Source organism: Diceros bicornis, chromosome 17 (assembly GCF_020826845.1).
Source record: "Diceros bicornis minor isolate mBicDic1 chromosome 17, mDicBic1.mat.cur, whole genome shotgun sequence".
In the NCBI taxonomy this organism is placed as follows: Eukaryota; Metazoa; Chordata; class Mammalia; order Perissodactyla; family Rhinocerotidae; genus Diceros; species Diceros bicornis.
In genome coordinates, this window is record NC_080756.1 from 2,444,708 (window position 1) to 2,464,713 (window position 20,006).

At 45.6% G+C, this 20,006-nt stretch overlaps 1 protein-coding gene across 3 annotated transcripts; it reads right to left on the minus strand.

Annotated features, from left to right (window-relative positions):
- Positions 1 to 1,334: 1,334 nt before the first annotated feature.
- Positions 1,335 to 17,008, minus strand: SLC35E3 (solute carrier family 35 member E3). 3 transcript variants are annotated; one of them, XM_058557670.1, is made up of 5 exons: positions 16,585 to 17,008; positions 15,728 to 15,838; positions 11,865 to 12,023; positions 7,721 to 7,803; positions 1,335 to 3,551 (listed from the first exon to the last, which is right to left on the minus strand). In XM_058557670.1, exons 1-5 carry the CDS (start codon positions 16,984 to 16,986, stop codon positions 3,365 to 3,367), a joined length of 942 nt encoding a protein of 313 aa, XP_058413653.1. In that variant the 5' UTR covers positions 16,987 to 17,008; the 3' UTR covers positions 1,335 to 3,364. The 3 variants fall into 3 exon arrangements, with proteins under 3 accessions (XP_058413653.1, XP_058413654.1, XP_058413655.1); XM_058557671.1 differs by lacking the exon at positions 15,728 to 15,838; XM_058557672.1 differs by lacking the exon at positions 11,865 to 12,023.
- Between the last annotated feature and the right edge of the window lie 2,998 nt (positions 17,009 to 20,006).

The following is a 20,006-nucleotide window of genomic DNA, read 5'->3' on the forward strand; positions in this document are numbered from 1 at the left end:
ACCCCTCCAAGCTGCCATCGCACCTCATTAGTTGAGTCCCGACTGGTCTCCTAGCATCACTCAGGTTCTCCTCGTCTCTTGACTGTGACAATGCTCAGAACACTCCCTCTCGCTCTTGCTAGCTTCTTAACATAGCCCACAGCAGGGGTATGGTCTGAGACCTGCCCACCTTTCCACTCTCATATCAGACTCTCTCCCCACCCCTACATGCAGTCTCTATACTCCATCCTTTTCGCAGTTCTTTAAATTCATTATAATTCCTCCAACCAATGGGCCTTTGTATGTGCTATTCCCTCTTTCCAGAATGCAATCCCCTCCCTTTGCTTAGCTAACTTCTAAATAGCCATCAGATTTCAGCCCAGTCATTGTCTCCTCATGGACACCTTCACTGACAGCCAATCCTGGGCCAGGGTCTTCTGTTATGAGCTCTCAAAGAACCGTGTACCTTTTAGCCTTTATTTGGATTTGTAATAATAAACTCTTTATTTAATTAACGTCTATCTTTTCTGGTACACAGATGTTTCTTAAGATCATAAGGAACATAGGACACTCTGTGCAAAAAAAGGACCATCTTTGTACAGTCCCTGACACATAATATACGAGCAATAAACTCAATTTGTTGAGTGAATGCAAGTAACAGTGTAACCTGGACATTAGCAAGTATAATCCAGTTCAAGTTTGGAAACAGAAATGCAAAACAGAATACATCTAATAAATCTGGTCTCCATTCTTTTAATCAGACTTTCTCCATTGGCGATTCTGCATATTCATTCACTCAACAACTATTTACTGATGGAGTCACTGCGGAGTGTTTGATTAATGCTGTTGCTCTTAATAATTGTTTAACAATTTAAAAATAGCAAGGTTTAAAAAGCGTTTCTTTTTTTTTTTTTTGGTGAGGAAGATTAGCCCTGAGCTAACATCTATTGCCAATCCTCCTCTTTTTTTCCTGAGGAAGATTGGCCCTGGGCTAATATCTGTGCCCATCTTCCTCTACTTTATATGGGACGCCACCACAGCATGGCTTGATAAGCCGTGCATAGGTCTGTGCCAGGTATCCGAACCTCCGAACCCTGGGCCGCTGAAGTGCAGAGCGCGAACTTAACCACTACACCACTAGGCCAGCCCCTAAAAAGTATTTTTAAAAGTGAAACATGAGAAAGCCTGCTTCATTTCCCAGAGAAAGATTTCTCCTTTATGTTATTTTAAAAGAGAAATGAGGATTTTGTTCATTAGGTTCTGCATATGTGGGAGCTGGAACAGGCCAGCGTTACCATTGCACATACACATAGACGCAATCCCTCTTCCGCTGGTTCTAAAAGGAAACACGAAAGTAAAAACATCAGATCCTCTTTATTTGAACAGGTAAAAACTGAAGTTTGATCACTTAACAGAGGATAAAAAACAAGAGCAGTTCCACCTGTACCAGAAGGACAGAGTGTCCCTCCACAGCACTGTCTTCCGGTCTGTCTCTGTGGTTGGTCCCGGTCAACTGGTGCATTTTTCCCCCAGGAATTTCCTTTTCAAAGGGAAGATCGTCTTCAGGGAAAAAATGTTTATCAGGCTCTAGTTCCAACAGCACATATTTTATTCCCTTATATGGACGTACTCCCACCCTACCTTGCTCTAACCCCTTACCGCATTCCTATTGACATCAGTCATTTATTATAACGCCCCCTGTTGTATTTACAGTCAAGAAGAATTTGCACATGGCACAAATCAACGCAGCTGTTAGCGCACAGAAGTCATATAACCCTTGCTGTGTGACATACTTTCTCCAGCTTTGGGGAAATAATTATACGTTAAACATACAGAGAGAACGTTTCTCAGACAAACGTAAGGCCTGAGGCTCATCTGGTGAGATAAACTGCTTTGTACTTCTTAACACCATAAAATACATCTTTGGAAACTGAGAAGAACCAAAGAATATTTAAAACAAAAATAGAAATCACGCGTACCAATCATACAACAGACTGACTGATAACACTGAAATTCCATCAAAATAGGTTTTCAGTGGCTTTTCATTTCAAACAGTCCAGGAAAAAAATCCTAAAAGGTCTATTTTATACACATGGCTCCATGTCCTCTTAAGAGTTGTTTTCTCATTTAAAGCTTATAAATAATATTTAGAAAAAGAATTATTTATTACAAGAGGATTATCTGCCACAATTTATCCTGAGAGGTTATCAACAACCGCTTTTAATGCTCATATATCAAGAAGGTGGAAGGCAGAAAATACGTTCTGCAGTTAAATACGTGGCACTATATATCTTTAAGTGGAAATTATGGATTCCCCCTGTACCCTGATTTTTTAAAATTATCCCTTTAAAAACTCATGAAACTAGTTAAATATTGGCTGTTCTCCTACTTCTCTTGCACGTCTTTCCTCATATTTTCACCAGGCTTCTGCTCGGTGTCTGGAGAGCATCTGCCCTGATCTGCCGCGTGCTACTCAGCCACCCTGGGAAGGCTGGACAGGCACTCCAGATCCTTCAGGGCAGGACACAGCTCCGAGGACGCCTCCGATGCAGGGGTGGGGAGCGCCGGCAGGGAGAGGGTATTGAGAAACCACTACCATGAACTGCTCAGAGGCAGAGAAGAGCCCCCAGAACAGGCAGAAACCTGTTCACCTCCATCCACAGTCTCTTCTTCTGGTCATTCCAGGGAGCCATGTCGTTTTTAACTCCACGTACAGTTCCTAGAGTTCACTGAGAGCTCAAAAACAAAGAATACCTTCAGAAACTGCAGCTTTTTGATAATGTATAACTTCTTACATCAATTTTCTACTAGAAAATGAAACTTTTATAATTGGATTTTGTCGTACGGTCTTCTTTACTACACTTCGCTTTCTATAAATGATACTTCATTTCTGTAAATAAGCAGGGAGTTATACTAAACCAACAAAAACAGAAATGCTAGATTTAAATTCTGACTTGAACACTGGCCGAAATGATAATCGAGCTCATGCTGGGGCCCACCTAGCGGCAGGGGGAGTGGCCCCACGTGTCCTTCCTCAGAGGCCTGTGAACACTGACAACCCCCACACGCCTGCAGGACAGTGACCCGGACTCCCCCGTCACTGCTACTGAGTTTAACTCCACGACTACACTGGTGCAACCGCACCGTCCTCTATTCTTCACACAAGCATCTTTGAAAAGAAGCATGAGCCACTGTTTTAGAGAATTTTTTTTAAAAAGGTACTGTAAAGGAGAACGTCATATTTATGAATATAGTTTCCTTTGTGTTCCTTCTTGCAAACCATCATTCAATGATTCTGCAGCACTTTTTTCCTTCTTTGAAAGTAACTTGTGCAGGTAACATTTTTATCTTCTTGGACGACTTTCTTTTCTCCACAAAAACACGATTAAGGACGTTGTATCAATTTACTCTTACTTACTTCCTGTTCACTGAGTTTAAAATGGGTGTAGGCGAGAATGCCAAATAACGTACATAACATGCCGAGACCCTGATTAACTGACAACGGGTCCTTAAATAAGACGTACCCTCCAAAGAGAGTGATGCAGAACTTGAAGTGTCCAAACATGTTATAGCTGAGGCTTCAGATAAGGAGAAAAAGCAGTGACAAGCTAGACGTTACACTCACACTCACACAGACACACACACGCACGTGCAGCAAAGGCTTCCTGTGGCTGGAACAGCTGCACGCAGCAGACTGCACAGCAGCCCCATCTGAAGAACACAGGAACTTCAGGGAAGTGCTGGGTCAATCCTCGTCTCTTCAGGCAGGTTTCAGCAGTTAATCGGTGACGGGAGACTGTCCCAGCTACCCCACCGACCTCTCAAAGAAGGGAAAAGGCCACACTACAAAGCTGGGAGAGGAATTCAGAACAAGGTGCAGAGGAGACAGTATGTACAGCAGTTTATTGTCATGTTTTATAGTGCCATTTCTAACGAACGCCCCTTGGCCACTGAGGTGAGAGGAGTAAGGTGTCAGAGAGCTGACTCAAGGTAAACACACCCACTATGTTAGGTTTAGGGGGAAATGGGCAGGGGAGGGAGTGACACTGGTCACTAATGATGCTCAAGGCACTGTGCCAGGCGTGCATACAACACCGGGCACGTACACGCCGGGGACACACATGCGGGGCACGCATACACCATTTTACTGAAGCACCACGTTTACCTTCTCTGCGGTGCCACCTTCTCGTTCTACAACTGCAGAGGCTCAAGGACTTGAAGGAACTTGGGTCACAGAGTCAGTAAGCAGCAGGGCTGGGGTCCAAACACAGACGGGTCTGTGTAACTCTCAACTCCAGGTTTGGTCTCGTACACTGCCACTAACTCGCTGCTTGATCGAGGGGTTTCCAAATCACTGCTCATTTAAAGAACTAACACACACACACCGTTTCTTTAAAAATTATCTTACCACATTTTAAACGTTTTTTCTATATAAATTAGTACTTTATTATTTTTCAGATGTTTGATGTGTGTCCATCTACTCTTCCTAAGAACAACACCAGAAGAAGCTACTGCTCTGTGCCTCAGTGTTCTCATCTATAAAATGGGGATAGACGAAAGCTACCCCCAGGGCTACTGTGAGGACTAACTAACAACACACGCAAAGCTTCTAGCACACTGTAAGCACGTATGTGTTAGCTGTAACAACAGTCATCAATGGCAGTATTTATGCGTAATAAACCTCTGCCAGGCGCTTGACACGTATTCCCTCAAACCCTCACAACAACCCAGCCTCGTAGATGTTATTTCTCCCACGTCCTAAGTGATGAGGGTGCGACCCGAGAGCCCCACAACTAGCTCAGGCCCACAGGAGAGGCGGAGCCCGGCATGCACACCGGGTCCGTCTGACCTCAATCCCAGGCTCCTTCCTCTGTCTGTTCTAGGCCCAACTAAGTGCCTGGAAGGTCCTTCTGGGCAGGAGAGCATGGCCACGTCACCGGGAGCTGGGCCTGCCTGACCCAACCGACGGGACATCCCGAGAGAGAGGGCCTTCCCAGGATGTCCACTACAACCTCACAGAACATGCTGTTCTCAGTTATGAGCCGTCTTCAAGGACACTGGCTCTAACCCTCAGCACTTCTTCACTCCTCAGCCTCTCTTCTAAGTAGTTCATGATCTGTTGAAGATGTTTATACCCCACAGAAGGCGAATTCAAAGAAATTCTTCAGTGAATCCTTTTGTCAATTAAAAAAAAAGGAGCAGTGTACACTGGATATTCCTGATTCCTCTAATTCTCCACTCTGCCCGTCAGGTTTTCACCCCACCTCTCTGAAAGCCCCTGTCAGGAGCATCAGGGCCCTCCCCCTCCCACCCCTCCATCAGTCACCCGCCCGTCAGCGGCACTGCACACAGGGTCCCTGCCTCCTCAGCATGTCCCCTTCCACCCGCCCCGATGGCTCCTCCTCCGCCTCCTCGGCCCGCTCCTCTCGTCCCCCCGCACTCTCAACACTGAAGTGACCCTGGACTCCACCTCTGGGCGTCCTTACTTCTTCCACGTGTTGGCTTGGGCATCTCAACCAGCCTCTCTGCTCTAAACCACGTCCACACACCACTGACCCTGGACCCTCTCCAGCCGAGACCCTGACCCTTGCTCTCGGACCCGTTTACCAAACCCGAGCACCTGCTCTTCCTCGTCGCCCCAAATTCCTTCAAGGGGCCGTGCGATCCCAGGCGACGGCACCTCCACTCTACCGGGCGCTCAGGCCAAACCACGCGAGGCAAGCTCGCTTCCCCTCTTCATCTCCACGTCCAATTCGGCAGCAAAACCTGTTGGCTCCACTTGAAAACGTGCCCAGAATCCAATCACTTCCCACTATAGCCAGCTACCACGCTGGGACGCAGCAGCGCTGCTCCAAACGGGAACCCTGCAGCGCCGCCTGGCGGTTTCCCTTCTCCCTCTGCCTCTCTTAGTCGGCAGTTCTCAATCAGGGGTGACTGTGCCACCGCACCAAGTCTGGACACATTTTCCGTTGTCCTAATTGGGGAAAGGGGTGCTACTAGCATCTAGTGGGCAGACGCCAGGGACGCCGCCACACTTCCCACAGGGGACAGGACAGGCCTCTGCAACCAAGCACCATCTGGCCCACAAGGTCAATGGCACTGGGGCCGGGCAACCCGGAGTTAGGCTATGCTCAACACGGCGGCCCAGGGCGAGCCTCTTAGGACACAAGCAAAACCACGTCACCTCTCTGCTCAAAACTCCAGAGGCCCCCCCGTCTTCCTCGGAGTAACAGGCCTTACGTAACCTCTCCTCCTCCCGCCACCTCTCGCAGCCCAGCCACACGCCACCCCCTGCGCTTCCGGCTCCAACCACACAGGACCCCTTGATCCCGGGGCTCCACCTGCTGTCCCTCTGCCTGGAATGTTCTTCATCCCAACCTGCGTGGAGCAACCTCACTTCCCTCAGGTCTTTACTCAAAAGCCCCTTCTTGTAGAGGCCTTCCTGGCTCCCTCCCTAAAACATCGACCCCGTCCCCAACATTTCACATCGCCTTTCTCCCTGGCACTTAACACTATCTAACACTGTATACTTGTTATTTTTCTTGTTTACTTCTGTCTTCCTCACCAGAATCTAAGCCTGTGAGATCAAAGATTTCTGTCTGGTTCACTACGTGTCCCCACTGCCTGACGTATGACAGACGTTCAGTATATAAATATTTATTGAGTCAATGAATGGTTTATAGTCAATATTTTTGATCAATATTTTTTGACTGAATGAGATGAAATTTGTGACCGAATGAGTGCTCTTCATCAGGGCCCAGACGTGGATGCCGTGGTCGGGCGCCCGGTACGCAGGTCCTGGGACTGGACCGTGTGGGTTCAACTCTGGACGCCACACTGAGCAGCTACATGATCTCAGGGGAGTTATTTACCCTCTCTGCACCCCATTTCCTCCTCCACAGCATAAAACGAGAGAACGTGCCTCACAGAGCTGCCATGAGAATTAAATGGCCCAATACACACAGTGTTTCCAACAGCGTTGGCATTTTAACAAACTGTTGTCACCGTTGTTATTTATCGGCAAACGCACTGCTGATTTACGTTGTGACATCTCAGCGCTCACTCATATGTATTAATCAGCACACTCAGATGCACCATTACCAAACCACCTCTCTGATCTGGGGAAACCCATTCTTTGCATCTGCTTAAAAGTGGAGCAGAGAAACAGAATGATGAGCAGGACATTAAAAATGGGCAGTTGAGTTTGATCAGACCTCCAAGGTATGACTTCATTTCTTGATTTGAAGGAATATTGAGAAACACAGGCACACCCATAACCAAATAAGTACAAAAACATATTCTAAAGTCAGATGTTGATGGTCTGAAATTATCTTTGGTTAACTGGATTAACCACAGCTCTACTTTATTACTATAGATAACTAAAAACTGACAGAAAACCCAAGTGTCTACCCCATTATTCACTCAACAAATATTTATTTAACCCCATCATGTGCAAACAATGGCACTTTGTGTTAATTTTGATAAGGGAAAAGGCCACCTATTACTTAGGAAAATTCAAAAACATTCATGATACAGAAGCTAACTCATTCCCCAGTTCATGTTTCTTTAAATTTCTAAAGACTCTAATGTGAAATGAGACAGTAAAAGGTTAAAAATAACTCTCTCCCTACTCAATTCAGGCCATGCAATATAAGCGTGAGATTCAAATAAGGAAATGTAGGTGACAGAGTTTGGGAAAATATAAAAGACCATGCATTTGTCAGTTATCAGCAAAGGATACGTGACTGGTGAGGTGTTCCCAATGATCCAATAAATTGATAAGTTCACCATGAAAGCTATTACTCCAGACAGCAGCACCATAAGCTACAAATAAACCAAAAACATTAATGCAAAGCAGCTGTAATCATTACAATCATCACGTAAAAACACATTTCATTAGGCATTTCTAAAAACTCAAATATCAACCATTAAGAACAAGATTTAAAAGAAAAGTAAATCAATTTGGGAGACAGCAAGAATTGAGGGTACAGAAGAACCATTAATATTCTGAAATGTAATTTTGTCTACAAAATTCAATGGAAAATTCTCAAACAATATCCTGCCTCTGAATGTGAATTTCAGGCTTCATTTTTCTTATCAATCTGAAGAAAAATTATTTTGTAATAATTCCTTATTATAAATTTATTTATTTATTTATTTTCCCCCCAAAGCCCCAGTAGATAGTTGTATGTCATAGTTGCACATCCTTCTAGTTGTTGTATGTGGGACGCGGCCTCAGCGTGGCCAGAGAAGCGGTGCGTCGGTGCGAGCCTGGGATCCGACCCCCGCCGCCAGCAGCGGAGCGCACGCACTTAACCGCTAAGCCACGGGGCCGGCCCTAATTCCTTATTATAAAAGTGATACATGTTAGTTACAGAAAAATCAGAAAGTAAAGTAAAATGGATGTAAGGAATTTTTCTTTTTGGTGAGCAAGATTGGCCCTGAGCTAACATCTGTGCCCATCTTCCTCTACTTCATACGTAGGACGCCGCCACAGCACAGCTTGAAGTGCTGTGTGTAGGTCCGTGTCCGAGATCCAAACCCACAAACCCTGGGCCGCCGAAGCAGAGCACAAGAACTTAACTGCCACGCCACTGGGTCGGCCCCTGTAAGGAATTCTTATACTCCCAACCACTCACCACTGTTAATTCCTTGGCACATATCCTTCCAGATCTTTTTTCCACTGAACTGCTCACATTGGTTATTTAAATTAAATCAATAAGCATTCACTGGATATCTACAAACGTACGTGAGGCCTTGTGAGGAACACAATAGGTTCTTGCCCTCAAAGATCTGAGAAACTGCCTGGGGACATAATGAAATCCATGACAACTGTAGTTTACACTTACATAGTGCTCCTATGTGCCAAGAACTGCTCTAAATGTCGCCACATGTTAACTCATTTAATCCTCACCAACAGCCACCAGGCAGGAAAGTATCATCCCTTTTTACAGAAAATGGAGCACAGAGACGGAAAGCAATTTGCCTGAGACACACAGCTAGTAAGTGGAAGGGTGAGATCTAAAGCCAGGGCGATCTGTTCCTGGAGTCCCTGCTGTGAACGCACTGTGCTGTGTCACCTCCTAACCACTTGCGAGAGAGGGCAATACCAGATTTACAGCTCAGGCAATAACAGAAAATGAGTCTTGAGCTCTACCTGCTCCACAGGCAGACGGACAAGAGGCTCCACATGAACCTCTGGGCGGAGACGTCATTTTGGGCTGGGGTAGCGAGGAAAATCCTTGGCTCTCAAATGTGTGTATAGATTAAGGAAAGATGGGGCAGTAGACCCCCAGCAGTGGGAGCAGCGCACTGACGCGCACGCGCACGGAGGCGTGAACCAAGGTGTGTGCACGCCCGCCTGGCCAAGGGCGGCACACCTGCCCACGATTTGACTCAAAATGTTACCAACCACTTACCGTTTCTAAAATAAGAGAACTGAGACCAAACACCAGCTACCGTGTGAATTATTAAGAAGTTCTCACGTCATATTGGAAGATTCCTTCTGTCCCCTCGGGGCTTATCGGATTTGAGACGCAGTCAGAGGACTAGAGGAGGGGACCTGTGTCCTACTAGGTAAAAAGAGGAACATCTCACTGGTTTCATAACAGTGAGGTTAAATTTCCAACTAAGAGCAACTTGATCCTTAAAGATTTTAAAACTGTTTCTAGAAATATGTCAGTGTTAACTTTACTGAGTTCACAGAACGTTACCTCCCTATTTCTCGCTGACCTGGCACGTCATTAAAACACAACAAACAGGGTCCACTCTGAGGCAGGGATGTCCTCCAGGGACAGCAAGGAGTGGAGGGGACCTTCCTTTACTACATGGCCTCATCCTGCTGTGCTTTTGGTTTCTTTGACTTTTTTTATAGCCTTTCTGTTGCTTCCCTCTTTTTCAAATCTGTTAGAAGGCCCGTCGCAAAACGCCTCTCTCCATCTATTTAAAGTGTCTAAGCTGCAATGGTCTGAAGACCAGATAACCAAGATGGCTAGAACTTTTGTAAAATTAAGAGGAAGGATCTGAGACGATCCAGTGATTTCTTTTTTTTTTTTAAGATGTTATGTAAATTAAGGCAGTGTTTAGGTTAATATAGGTTTTTTTCTCTTTTATAAATCATAGAGTAGATTACACTTGAATCTACTCTGTGGAGCTGCTGTACATAAACAGTTTGGTACCAGTGACTTGGGGTAAACGGTGTATACCCAAGGATATGAACATGGAACAACTGTCGATCCGCTTACAGGCAGCACCGCAGGGTGGTTAAGAATACGGACTTTGGGGGGCCGGCCGGGTGGCGCAAGCGGTTAAGTGCGCGCGCTCCGCTGCGGCAGCCCGGGGTTCGCTGGTTCGGATCCCGGGCGCGCACCGACGCACTGCTTGGTAAGCCATGCTGTGGCGGCGTCCCATATAAAGTGGAGGAAGATAGGCACAGATGTTAGCCCAGGGCCGTCTTCCTCAGCAAAAAAAGAGGAGGATTGGCGGATGTTAGCTCAGGGCTGATCTCCTCACAAAAAAAAAAAAAAAAAAAGAATACGGACTTTGGACCCAGAACGCATGGATTCAAACTCTGGCTCTGCTTATTAGCTGTAGGATCTTGAATCAGGTACTAACTCTCTGTCTCTTAGTAAATATAGTGATAATAATAGTATCCACCTAACCAAGTGGCTATGAGGATTCAATAAGTTAATATTTGCAAAGGGCTTAGAACAGTGCCTGGGACAGACTAAGGGCCATGCATGGATATTTGACAAGTGAACGCCACCAACAAAGAGGACATTCCCACCGACTTTGCTCCAAAGGTTAAAGTTAGGGGAAGCAGAAGTTCTTTCTCTAAGTAGGGGGGTTACACTCTCTAACTTAAAATGTCCCCAAAGCACACATCCCTTTATGTGGCAAGTCCACTCTGAGGACTCTATCCCACAGGGAAAAAGTGCCAGTTCAGGCAGACACAGGTACAAGGACGTTTACTGCAACACAGTTCACCGTGGTCAAGAACTGGAACCACCACACAGACACTGACAAGAATCTGTATAGTAGCTGGAGAAATTCTCATGAGATATTAAGTGAGAAAAGCAAGACACAGAAAATCATGTGTGATACGATCCCACTTTTGTAAAGGAAACTAGTGCTCGATTTATGTATAAATACACGTGTGTGCTGTTTATTTATATGGGCAGGTATAGCACAGAGAGAAGTGCAGAAGAACAAACACTGGAAAGTTAACATGACTCACGTCGAGGGGCAGGGATAGAAGAATGGGATGCTGACGTGTGGACGGGTAGGAGGGCTGGGTAAAAGGAATCCATGATAACAGCAGCATCTATATGATGTTCCATGTGTATAAAACCACGCACAGGCACGCATGCGTCTATGTGTATATGAAAAAGAGACCCACGACACGATCATTATCAAAATGGTAAAGGCGATTATCTTAGCGTGGTAGGACTGAAGGGTACCTTCACTTTCTTTATATCTTTATGTGTGTTCAAAATCTATACAATGAACATGTTCTATTTATATTATTAAAACAAAATCAATAAAGCTGTATTTTCATTTTAAAAAAATAAAATAAAAATCAAATGCCCAAATTATTTCTGGCAATAGCTTGGTGTGGTCAGAACAGTAATCAGGTACCAGAAGACCTGAATTCTAGCCCGGGTTTTGCCACCGACAAGCTGTCCAACTCTAGGCAAGTCCATTGGTCTTTCTGCGCTTCAGTTTCTTCATCTAAAACATAATCCTTACCTTGCCGCCCTTAAAGGGTGATTATGAAGACTAAATGTGAGAATGGATCCAAGATAGTGCTCTGAAGACTAAAAAGGGCATTAATAATGGAGGGATTATTACCTTGTTTCTCAGGCACTAAAACAATGAGAACTTACCAAAGCAGAGACCGACCAGGGACCAAAGATGCCTCCCTCTCCAAACACTGGCTCAAAGAAGGGCACCGCCACCAGCAGCATGGCAGACGACATGGGAGCCTGGTAGTAGAGCAGCTGCATCGAGTTCACCTGCAACTCGTGCTGTTTGGCTCCCACCCACTGAGAGTCAGGAGACAGAACAAGTTAGGCAGAAAAAATAGCATCACTTAATAATTGAAAGATGCAACTCTAGCCACAAAGATGGGAACGTGGGGCAGGACTAGGGGAGAAGAAATGCCTAATTATTCTACAAGATGTCAAAGATCAATAATATATACGAATATCCTTCAAGCACCTTGGATGAAAGGAGCTTTATAAATTCAATGTCTGAAAATTTATTTTCTTCTCACTTACAAAGAAGGAGAAAAAAAACACTCTCTTCTCTCCTGATCCTAGGAAATGGGGAAAGTGACTGCCCACAGGGGTCCCAAGCACCAGAGAGGTTGGGAAACGAGGCAGGAATGGAAATGTGGGTAATAAGTAGGAATACAGACGCAGGGGCAGACTTCATTTCTCTCTAACAATGGTCTTCCAAAAGAAGACCGGGGGCAGGGCAGGCTAATGAGAGACGGACGAGAATTTCAGTTATTCCAAGTGGCCTGCCACGTGTGTGGCTGAGAAGGTGTGTGAGGTCCTTCATTCACTTCAGAAAACCCAATCAATAACAGAAGGAATTTTCCTCCTGATGGAGAACGTTTCTGTGGGTAATCCCTCACCAGCACACCTCAGTAAAGCAGACATTCGCAAATCCTAGAAGACTGTATCATTCAGCAGAGCCAGCCCCTCAAAGCCGCAAATCCCATCAGTGCCCAAAATGCTTCAGAAATGGAAAGGAGGCTTTAACAGAAGCTTGATAGGACTGTCCGAATTAAGATCTGGCAAGAGGCGCCATGCTTTTGAATAACTGTCCTACACAATTCCTCTTCCCGTAGGTCTGGTATCCTGTTACATAAACTCTAAGTCTATAGAAATTCACCAAGACAAAAACAGAAGGGCAGGAAATCTGAAGCATACTCCTGCCAGCCTCAGCTGAGAGCCTTCTGTGAACACAAAGGACAAAGCATTGATTCTGCTGCTGCCCGCTCCTTGGGGCACCGCAGAGGGTGTATGCACGCCCCTCCTTTCCCGCAGCCCTGCTAGGCAGCTGGGCATCTCTGCCTCAGACCTGCCTGGAATGGTGGCAGCTCTCCGGGCCTCGCCCGTCCCTTCCTGCAGTGCAGCCTGGCCTCTGCCCACCACCTCTCTAATGCAACTGCTCCCCAAAGGGCACGGTCACCTCCAATGGCCACATCCAAAGGACTCCCCTCAGCTCTCTTCCTGCTGAAGGTCTCTGCAGGACCTGCAGACTTCTCCTGGAAGACCTGGACCTCTGGTTTGCACTGTTCCCTCACTCACTACTTTTAAGGTAGATGTCTGGTCTTCCTCTTTATCTCCCTGACCGATCTGCTACTATCCGCTGACATCTACAGCTCTGACCTCCTTCCCTGAGCAGCCTGTAACTCACATCTCAACAGCTTACTGGCTGTCTTCACTTAGGTAATCTGCAGGAACTTGTTTAACATCAAGCTCATTACTTCCTTACTCCTCACTTTCCTCACATTCAGTTAGGTCTACTAATTCTTTCTCCAAAGGTCTCTGGAGTCTGTTTTTCCCACATCCACTACCACCTCCCTTGTTTCAAGCCTTCCTGTCCCCCTTAAACCATGGAGAGCTTCCTCACTGCTCCACCTGTCACCCTCTCTTTCCTCTCTTATTCACCCTTTGCTGCCGCCAGAGTTAATTTTCTAGAACACGATCGATCACTGCCCTACCAACTCTCCTCTCCTGGGGCCTGCAGGACCAAGAGCGCACTTCCGAGCATGACAGTCAAGCCTCTGCCATCTCTCACCCTCCTCAGCCTTATCTTTCCACTAGAGTCTAGCCTCCCCAGACAAATCAAGTTCTCCAGAAATGCTCCACACTTGCACACATCATTGCAAACAAAGCCCTCTGCTCTATTTCTTTGCTAAGCAAATTCCTGTGCATCCTTCAATTTAAATGGTTAACTTTTCCATAAAGTCTACTTCACCACCCTCTTGCAGAACTGCCACTTCCTCCCTGTGTTCCTTAGAACTTTCCTCAGACCCTGAGCTACACTACTTGTGATCAGCTGTCTACATGGGTTTCTACAACGCTGAACTGCAGCTCCTTCTCATCGTGGTATCCTTAAGGCCGAGCACAAAGCAGAGGAAAGTATGCTGAAGGAATGAACGAGACAATGGTCTTTCTACCACTAAAGCTGAGAGCTGATCACTGCCTTTTAACTCCTTTGCATGCCCCAGCAGTATAGGAAGAAATAACTTTGAAATTATACCTGGATCAAATGGGAAAATACAATTTTCTTCAAAAGGAATTTTTGGGGAATATACCTATTCTGTAACAGTATTTTCACCATTCACTGATAATTGAAAACTCTGCTCATTAGTTAGTCCATTATCATTCCTTGGTCAATCTCATTTCAAATATCTACCTGAGGGATACAGAATCCTTTGGTTCTAATCTATAGCAATTTTGAGACTTGTGCGAACAAAAATGGTCAAATTAGCGTGAACAGTGAGTACTCTGAATCGAAATTATATATAAGGAATACAAGAAATTCTAACATTCAACAAATAAAATTCTTGCTATACTTAATAAATATTTAATCCATACTGAGCAAAAAGTTCATTTAGCAAAAAAATTGTTCACTTACTGTATCTAGTAACAAGATTTAAACTCACTGAAGTACACCCAAATATGATTTTCTTAAAGCACAAAGCTGAATGTCCTGATTACTCTCTGTAGTAAAGACAGACTATTTCGGAGCCAAGTGACAAGACTGAGTCTGTGTCCCAGCCTTTCAGCCACGGGTCTCTTCTTCTACTTAAACTGCTTCTCCGTCACTAAAAAATGTATTCAACCCCAGAAATTTAACATAACAATGTTTCTGAAATGATCAGTACTAGAAAGTTTAAGATGCTACGGCTATATTGTTAAACTCCTAACATTCATAACAAGAATGTCTTAGTTTATAACCAGTGCATGTTCGTGAAAAAAGTAAAATTGGTTACACATTTTGACTGATTCTCCATGCAGGCACACCCAGAATTGCCAGTCCAAGGTTTTCAGTATAGAGAAAATACTGTTTCACTGTACCCTACACCAAGTTATTTTTTTTCTCCACTATACAAGAAACAAAAAACACTTGTTGAGATTTTATGGTAATGAAGTGAATCCATGAACAGATTTTTAATGACTGCCTTCTACAGGCAAGGCACTGTCCTGGTACAAGAACTGAAATACCCATTGCTATAAATATTGATACAAATTATGAGAAGCCAATATACAAGTTGTAGCAGCAGCACATTTTTGAGGCAAAGATTTATAAATCTGAAATTTTCCTTTCCTCTTCAAAGTTTTGGAAGTGTACTCATTTCTTCATAGTAATGTTATATAATTAAAGAGTAAATGATAAATATAACCAATAAACTCAGTCTTCAAGTAAAAAATCTTACTACTCATTTTGGAAAGATTTCTCAGAAAATAATACAATGTCACCCCAAACTCAGACTGTGAAGCGTGGGTAATGTACACGTACAAACAGGCAGGGAGGTATCTGGTGAGCACTATACCCCCACGTTTCTCTGTCTCCTTTCTTCTCTTCATCTGAGTTAGACAATTGACACAATTACGCCTTCTTCCCAACAGACTATTGTTTCTATACTGTATTTTCAAAACCTTGGGATACAGCTTTGAAATTTATGAAATCTGCTAAAAAAGCACATAAAGAAAAAAAAATTACCAACCACTTGATAAAGGGATGTAACTAAAACACCAAGAGCAGCAAACACCATTCCAAGGAAATTAAACTTCACATCATAATAAGAGTTTAGGATTACACCTAAAGTTATAGGAATCTGTAAAGAAAAAAAGGTAAAGAGAGATTAAATTCGAGAGTATTCCTTTCATGGTATCTTACAAAGTTAACCATAAAAACATCACTGGGAAACTATGAACGTCTATAAATTTTCTTTTTCTATTTGAAAAAGCTGGTTAATCCTATTTCCTCAAAGTAAAATATGATAATTCTACATTTATGTTCACATTTAATTCTATTTAAAATTTTCGGTAAAATACTGAGTCAGTGCATCGCACTTTGCAAGAAACAATACTACATGCAGGCACAGAGGAGTAAAAGGACCCCCAAACTAGTGTCTCAACAGCTTATAACATAAACATATAACCAAAGCATTAAGACTTCACATATTATAAGTGGTTAAGCGCTAAAATGATTTTAGCCCATCTCGCTTTGTTGAGAGACGCAGAAACCTCTGCAGTGTGTCGCTGCAGACATACTCGGAGCCTTATACTTTATGCCAACCCTCTGACGTCTACCACACAGGGTCTCACCGCCCCGGGGGCGGGGGGCTGCTTTCCGCTGAGCTGTTGCAGACGTTCCACACGCTGACTCGCAGCCCCAGTACCGCTCTCCTTTCTCAGGCATCACAGCACTTAGGGACGCGCGTGCAACGGCGGTTGTGACAACAGACAGGCACGCCTCCCGGCTAAGAGCCCGGGGAGGGCCCGCCGGCCGTCCTCCAGCTCCCCCGCGGATTCAGGCAGGGAGCGCGCGACGGGGCGGTCCACTCGGCGGGACACTCACCAGCGTGAGGCGGACCCTGGTGGAGAAGGTCTTCCCGTAGCAGAGGGTCTGGATGACGATGATGGCCGGCGTGGTCATGGCCTTGGCCAGCTGGTAGGTGCCGATGGTGTTGCTCTGCAGGGAGAGGTTGGTGAAGACCACGAAGCCGCAGAAGCTGAGCGCCAGGAGCACGAGCCGCGAGGGCGGCAGGCTCTTGGGGGCAAAGACGTCGAGCTTCTGGCAGACGTAGAGGCCCAGCCAGGTGACCACGAAGTGCACGAGCGTCAGGCTCATGTTGGGGAAGCCGTGGTGCACGTAGATCCACTTGTTGAGGAACACGATGCAGATCGACACCAGCAGGTTGAGCAGCAGCCCCGCGGCGATGCGCCCGTGGCCGCGCACCCGCTCCGCCAGCGACGCCATGGCCCCCGCCGGTCCGCCGCCCCCGCCGGCCTCACGGTCCCGCCGGGCAGCCGCAGCCGCGCGCACATGCTCCGCCACCGCCCCCAGAGTCTCGACGACGCGGCGGCACGCCCGCCCCGCCCCTTCCGCCGCCCCGCCCCTCCGCCCGCGGCCACGTGACTCGGGGCGCCCGCGCTTCCGCCCCGAGCTGTGGGCCGGCCGGCCTCCACCCTGCGCAGGCGCGTTGGGCTCTGGGTACCCAGCCCGGAGCTGGCCTGGCAGCGCCGGGCGGGGTTGGGACCCTTCCTGATGTCGGCGTTTCGGGTGTGACAGTTGACTCCCCCTGCTGGACAGCTCCCTTAGGCCGGCGCGGGTACCGCGCGGACACTGTCGGCCAGCTTTACGGACGAGACAGGTGCTGAGCAAACTGAGTCCCCGCCAGGGAAGGGAAAGCATTACTTCCTGAAAGCATAAACATTTTATTTAAAAAATCCGAACATACGGAAGAGTAGACAGTATGGTGAACCCCCAGATACTCATCATGGTTAGTAAACTGTTCAGATTTTCTTCTTTTTGAATCAGTGTTTGGCTTTTTAATGTTCTAGAAGAGTATCCAATTTAAGTGTTCTCATGTGCTTGGTTCGAGTTGTATATAGTATGCTACCATATTTTAAATTTATTTCCTCTGTTGTTATATCACTTTACTTATTCTAAACATTGTGCACTTGGGTTTCTTTGTCCCTTGATTAGCCTTGCCAGTAATTTGTCTATTTTATTGGCCTTTTCAAAGATTACTTCTGATTTTTGTTTCAAGTCATTACTGTTTTCACGCTTTTTTTTTTTTCTAATTTCTTGACTAGCATGTTCAGTTCAGTTATTTTTATTTAAAAATAAAAGGATTTAGGGTGTGAGTTAAGGCCTGAGAATAGCTCTGCCTGCAGTCCTCAGGACAATGTATTATTCTCATTGTCCTTAATTCCTGAGTAGGCTGATTGACAGTCTTAATTTCCTCTTCGATGTAAGAACTGTGCCAGCGTTCACTGACACACCTGCTTTGTGCCCTGCGCTGTACTTGGCACTTGGGAGGTAACGGCAAGTGAAACCAGACCAGACCCTCTCACAGAAGTTAGTGAGGGAAGACTGGTACTAAAGAATTATAAACCGTGACAAACGAATGTTCTGGTGACAAAATGGGGTCCTATGAACGTACCATAAAAGAACTTGACCTAAACGGGGGGGGGGGGGGGGGGGGGCGGTAGGTAGTCAAGAGCTTTCCCAAGGAAATGACTCCTGAACTACGATTTGAGAACAAGGAGCAGTTAATCAGGCAGGGTCGGGGTCCAGCTCTCCTACCGTGGTCCTCCTGATGCGTGTTATCCCCTAGCCCGCCACCAGACTCCAGCAGCTCCCGCTGTCCTGTACCTTTTCCGTGTGTATTTATATTGCCATGCTCCCTTCTCGTTTGGATCCAGGGGACCCTGCCTGAGCAATGCTTTACAATGTCTACCCTCCCCTGCTCCCCAGTTAAGAGCCTAGACACCCCGTCTTCATTTAGCCTACTCAATTCATGTCTCCTTGTGATTATAGATTTGGACTGATAATCTTAGCATGGATGGTAAATTATGTTTTTATCACTCTATTTGTTACAATATTTGAAAATAGTTAAAATATGAACTCTGAAATTTGGGTTAAAAGATAAAAATATCTAGTGGATTCCAGCTGCCAGTTGGGTTAGGGTCATTCCAGGCCTTCATGAGTCTGACCTCGTCTTTGACACCCATCCCGTTTCCAGTGTTCCAGAACTGGTCCGTCTCCAGGCTGACTCAGTCGGTTCAGTGACTTTCTCTGCCTCCTTCACCAGAGCACAGGAGCCCTAACCCTTAGTCTCCTGCAATGTGATGATTGTCCTTATTCTTATTTACAGATGTTGAAAATAGAGGTTCATGGCTGTTATCTTGTGGCTAGAATTGGATGAGACTAACACTCAAATCCAAATTTCTCTGGCTCCACAGCCCACTTTCACTCCTTTTTATTATGGAAAATTTCAAACTTGTGCAAAGTTAAAATAGTGTGGTGAGCAACTGCCATTCTTATTTCATGTCTGCCCACTCCCCACCCGTCCATTTGATTTTTAAAACGTAACTTGACATTCTTTCAAATGTGCAAATCTTAAACTGTGCAGTTTTTGACAAATGGATCCACTTGTGTAACCTACACCCCTGTAAAGATCTAGAATATTTTTCTTTTCTTTTTTTTTTGTGAGGAAGATCAGCCCTGGGCTAACATCTGCCAATCCTCCTCTTTTTGCTGAGGAAGACTGGCCCTGGGCTAACATCTGTGCCCATCTTCCTCCACTTTATATGGGACACCGCCACAGCATGGCCTGGCAAGCAGTGCATCGGTGTGCGCCCGGGATCCAAACCTGGGCTGCCAGCAGTGGAGCACGCGCACTTGATCACTACGCCACGGAGCCGGCCCCTGGATATAGAATATTTCTATCACCCCACAAAGTTCCCTAGAGACTCCCTCTACCCCACCCCCACCCCCAAGGAAGCCCCTGTTCTAATTTTTCTTCACCATAGGATAGTTTTGACTGTTCTAGAACTTCATGTAAATGGATCATACAGTATATGCTCTTCTTGTGTCTAGGTTCTTTTGTTGAGTAGATCAGTTCTTTCCTTTTAAAATTGCTGAGTAGTATTGTTTTGTATGAACATACCACAGTTTGTTTAGCCATTCTCCTACTGATGGGCATTTGGGTCATTTCTAGTTTGGGGCTATTATAAATAATGCTATGAATACTTCTGTACAGTGTTTCTGTGGCATTTATTTTCATTTCTCTTGGGGACATATGTAGGAGTGAAATTTCTGGGTTATAGGGTAGGTGATTCTAAGAAATAGTCAAAACTTCCCCAAAGATTGTTCCATTTTACATTTCCCCTGGCAGTGTATCACTCACGCTTGCTCAGCATCCTTGCAAACATTTGGTGTTGTCAGCATTTTTATTTTAGCCCTCCTGATGGATGTGTAGTGATAGTTCG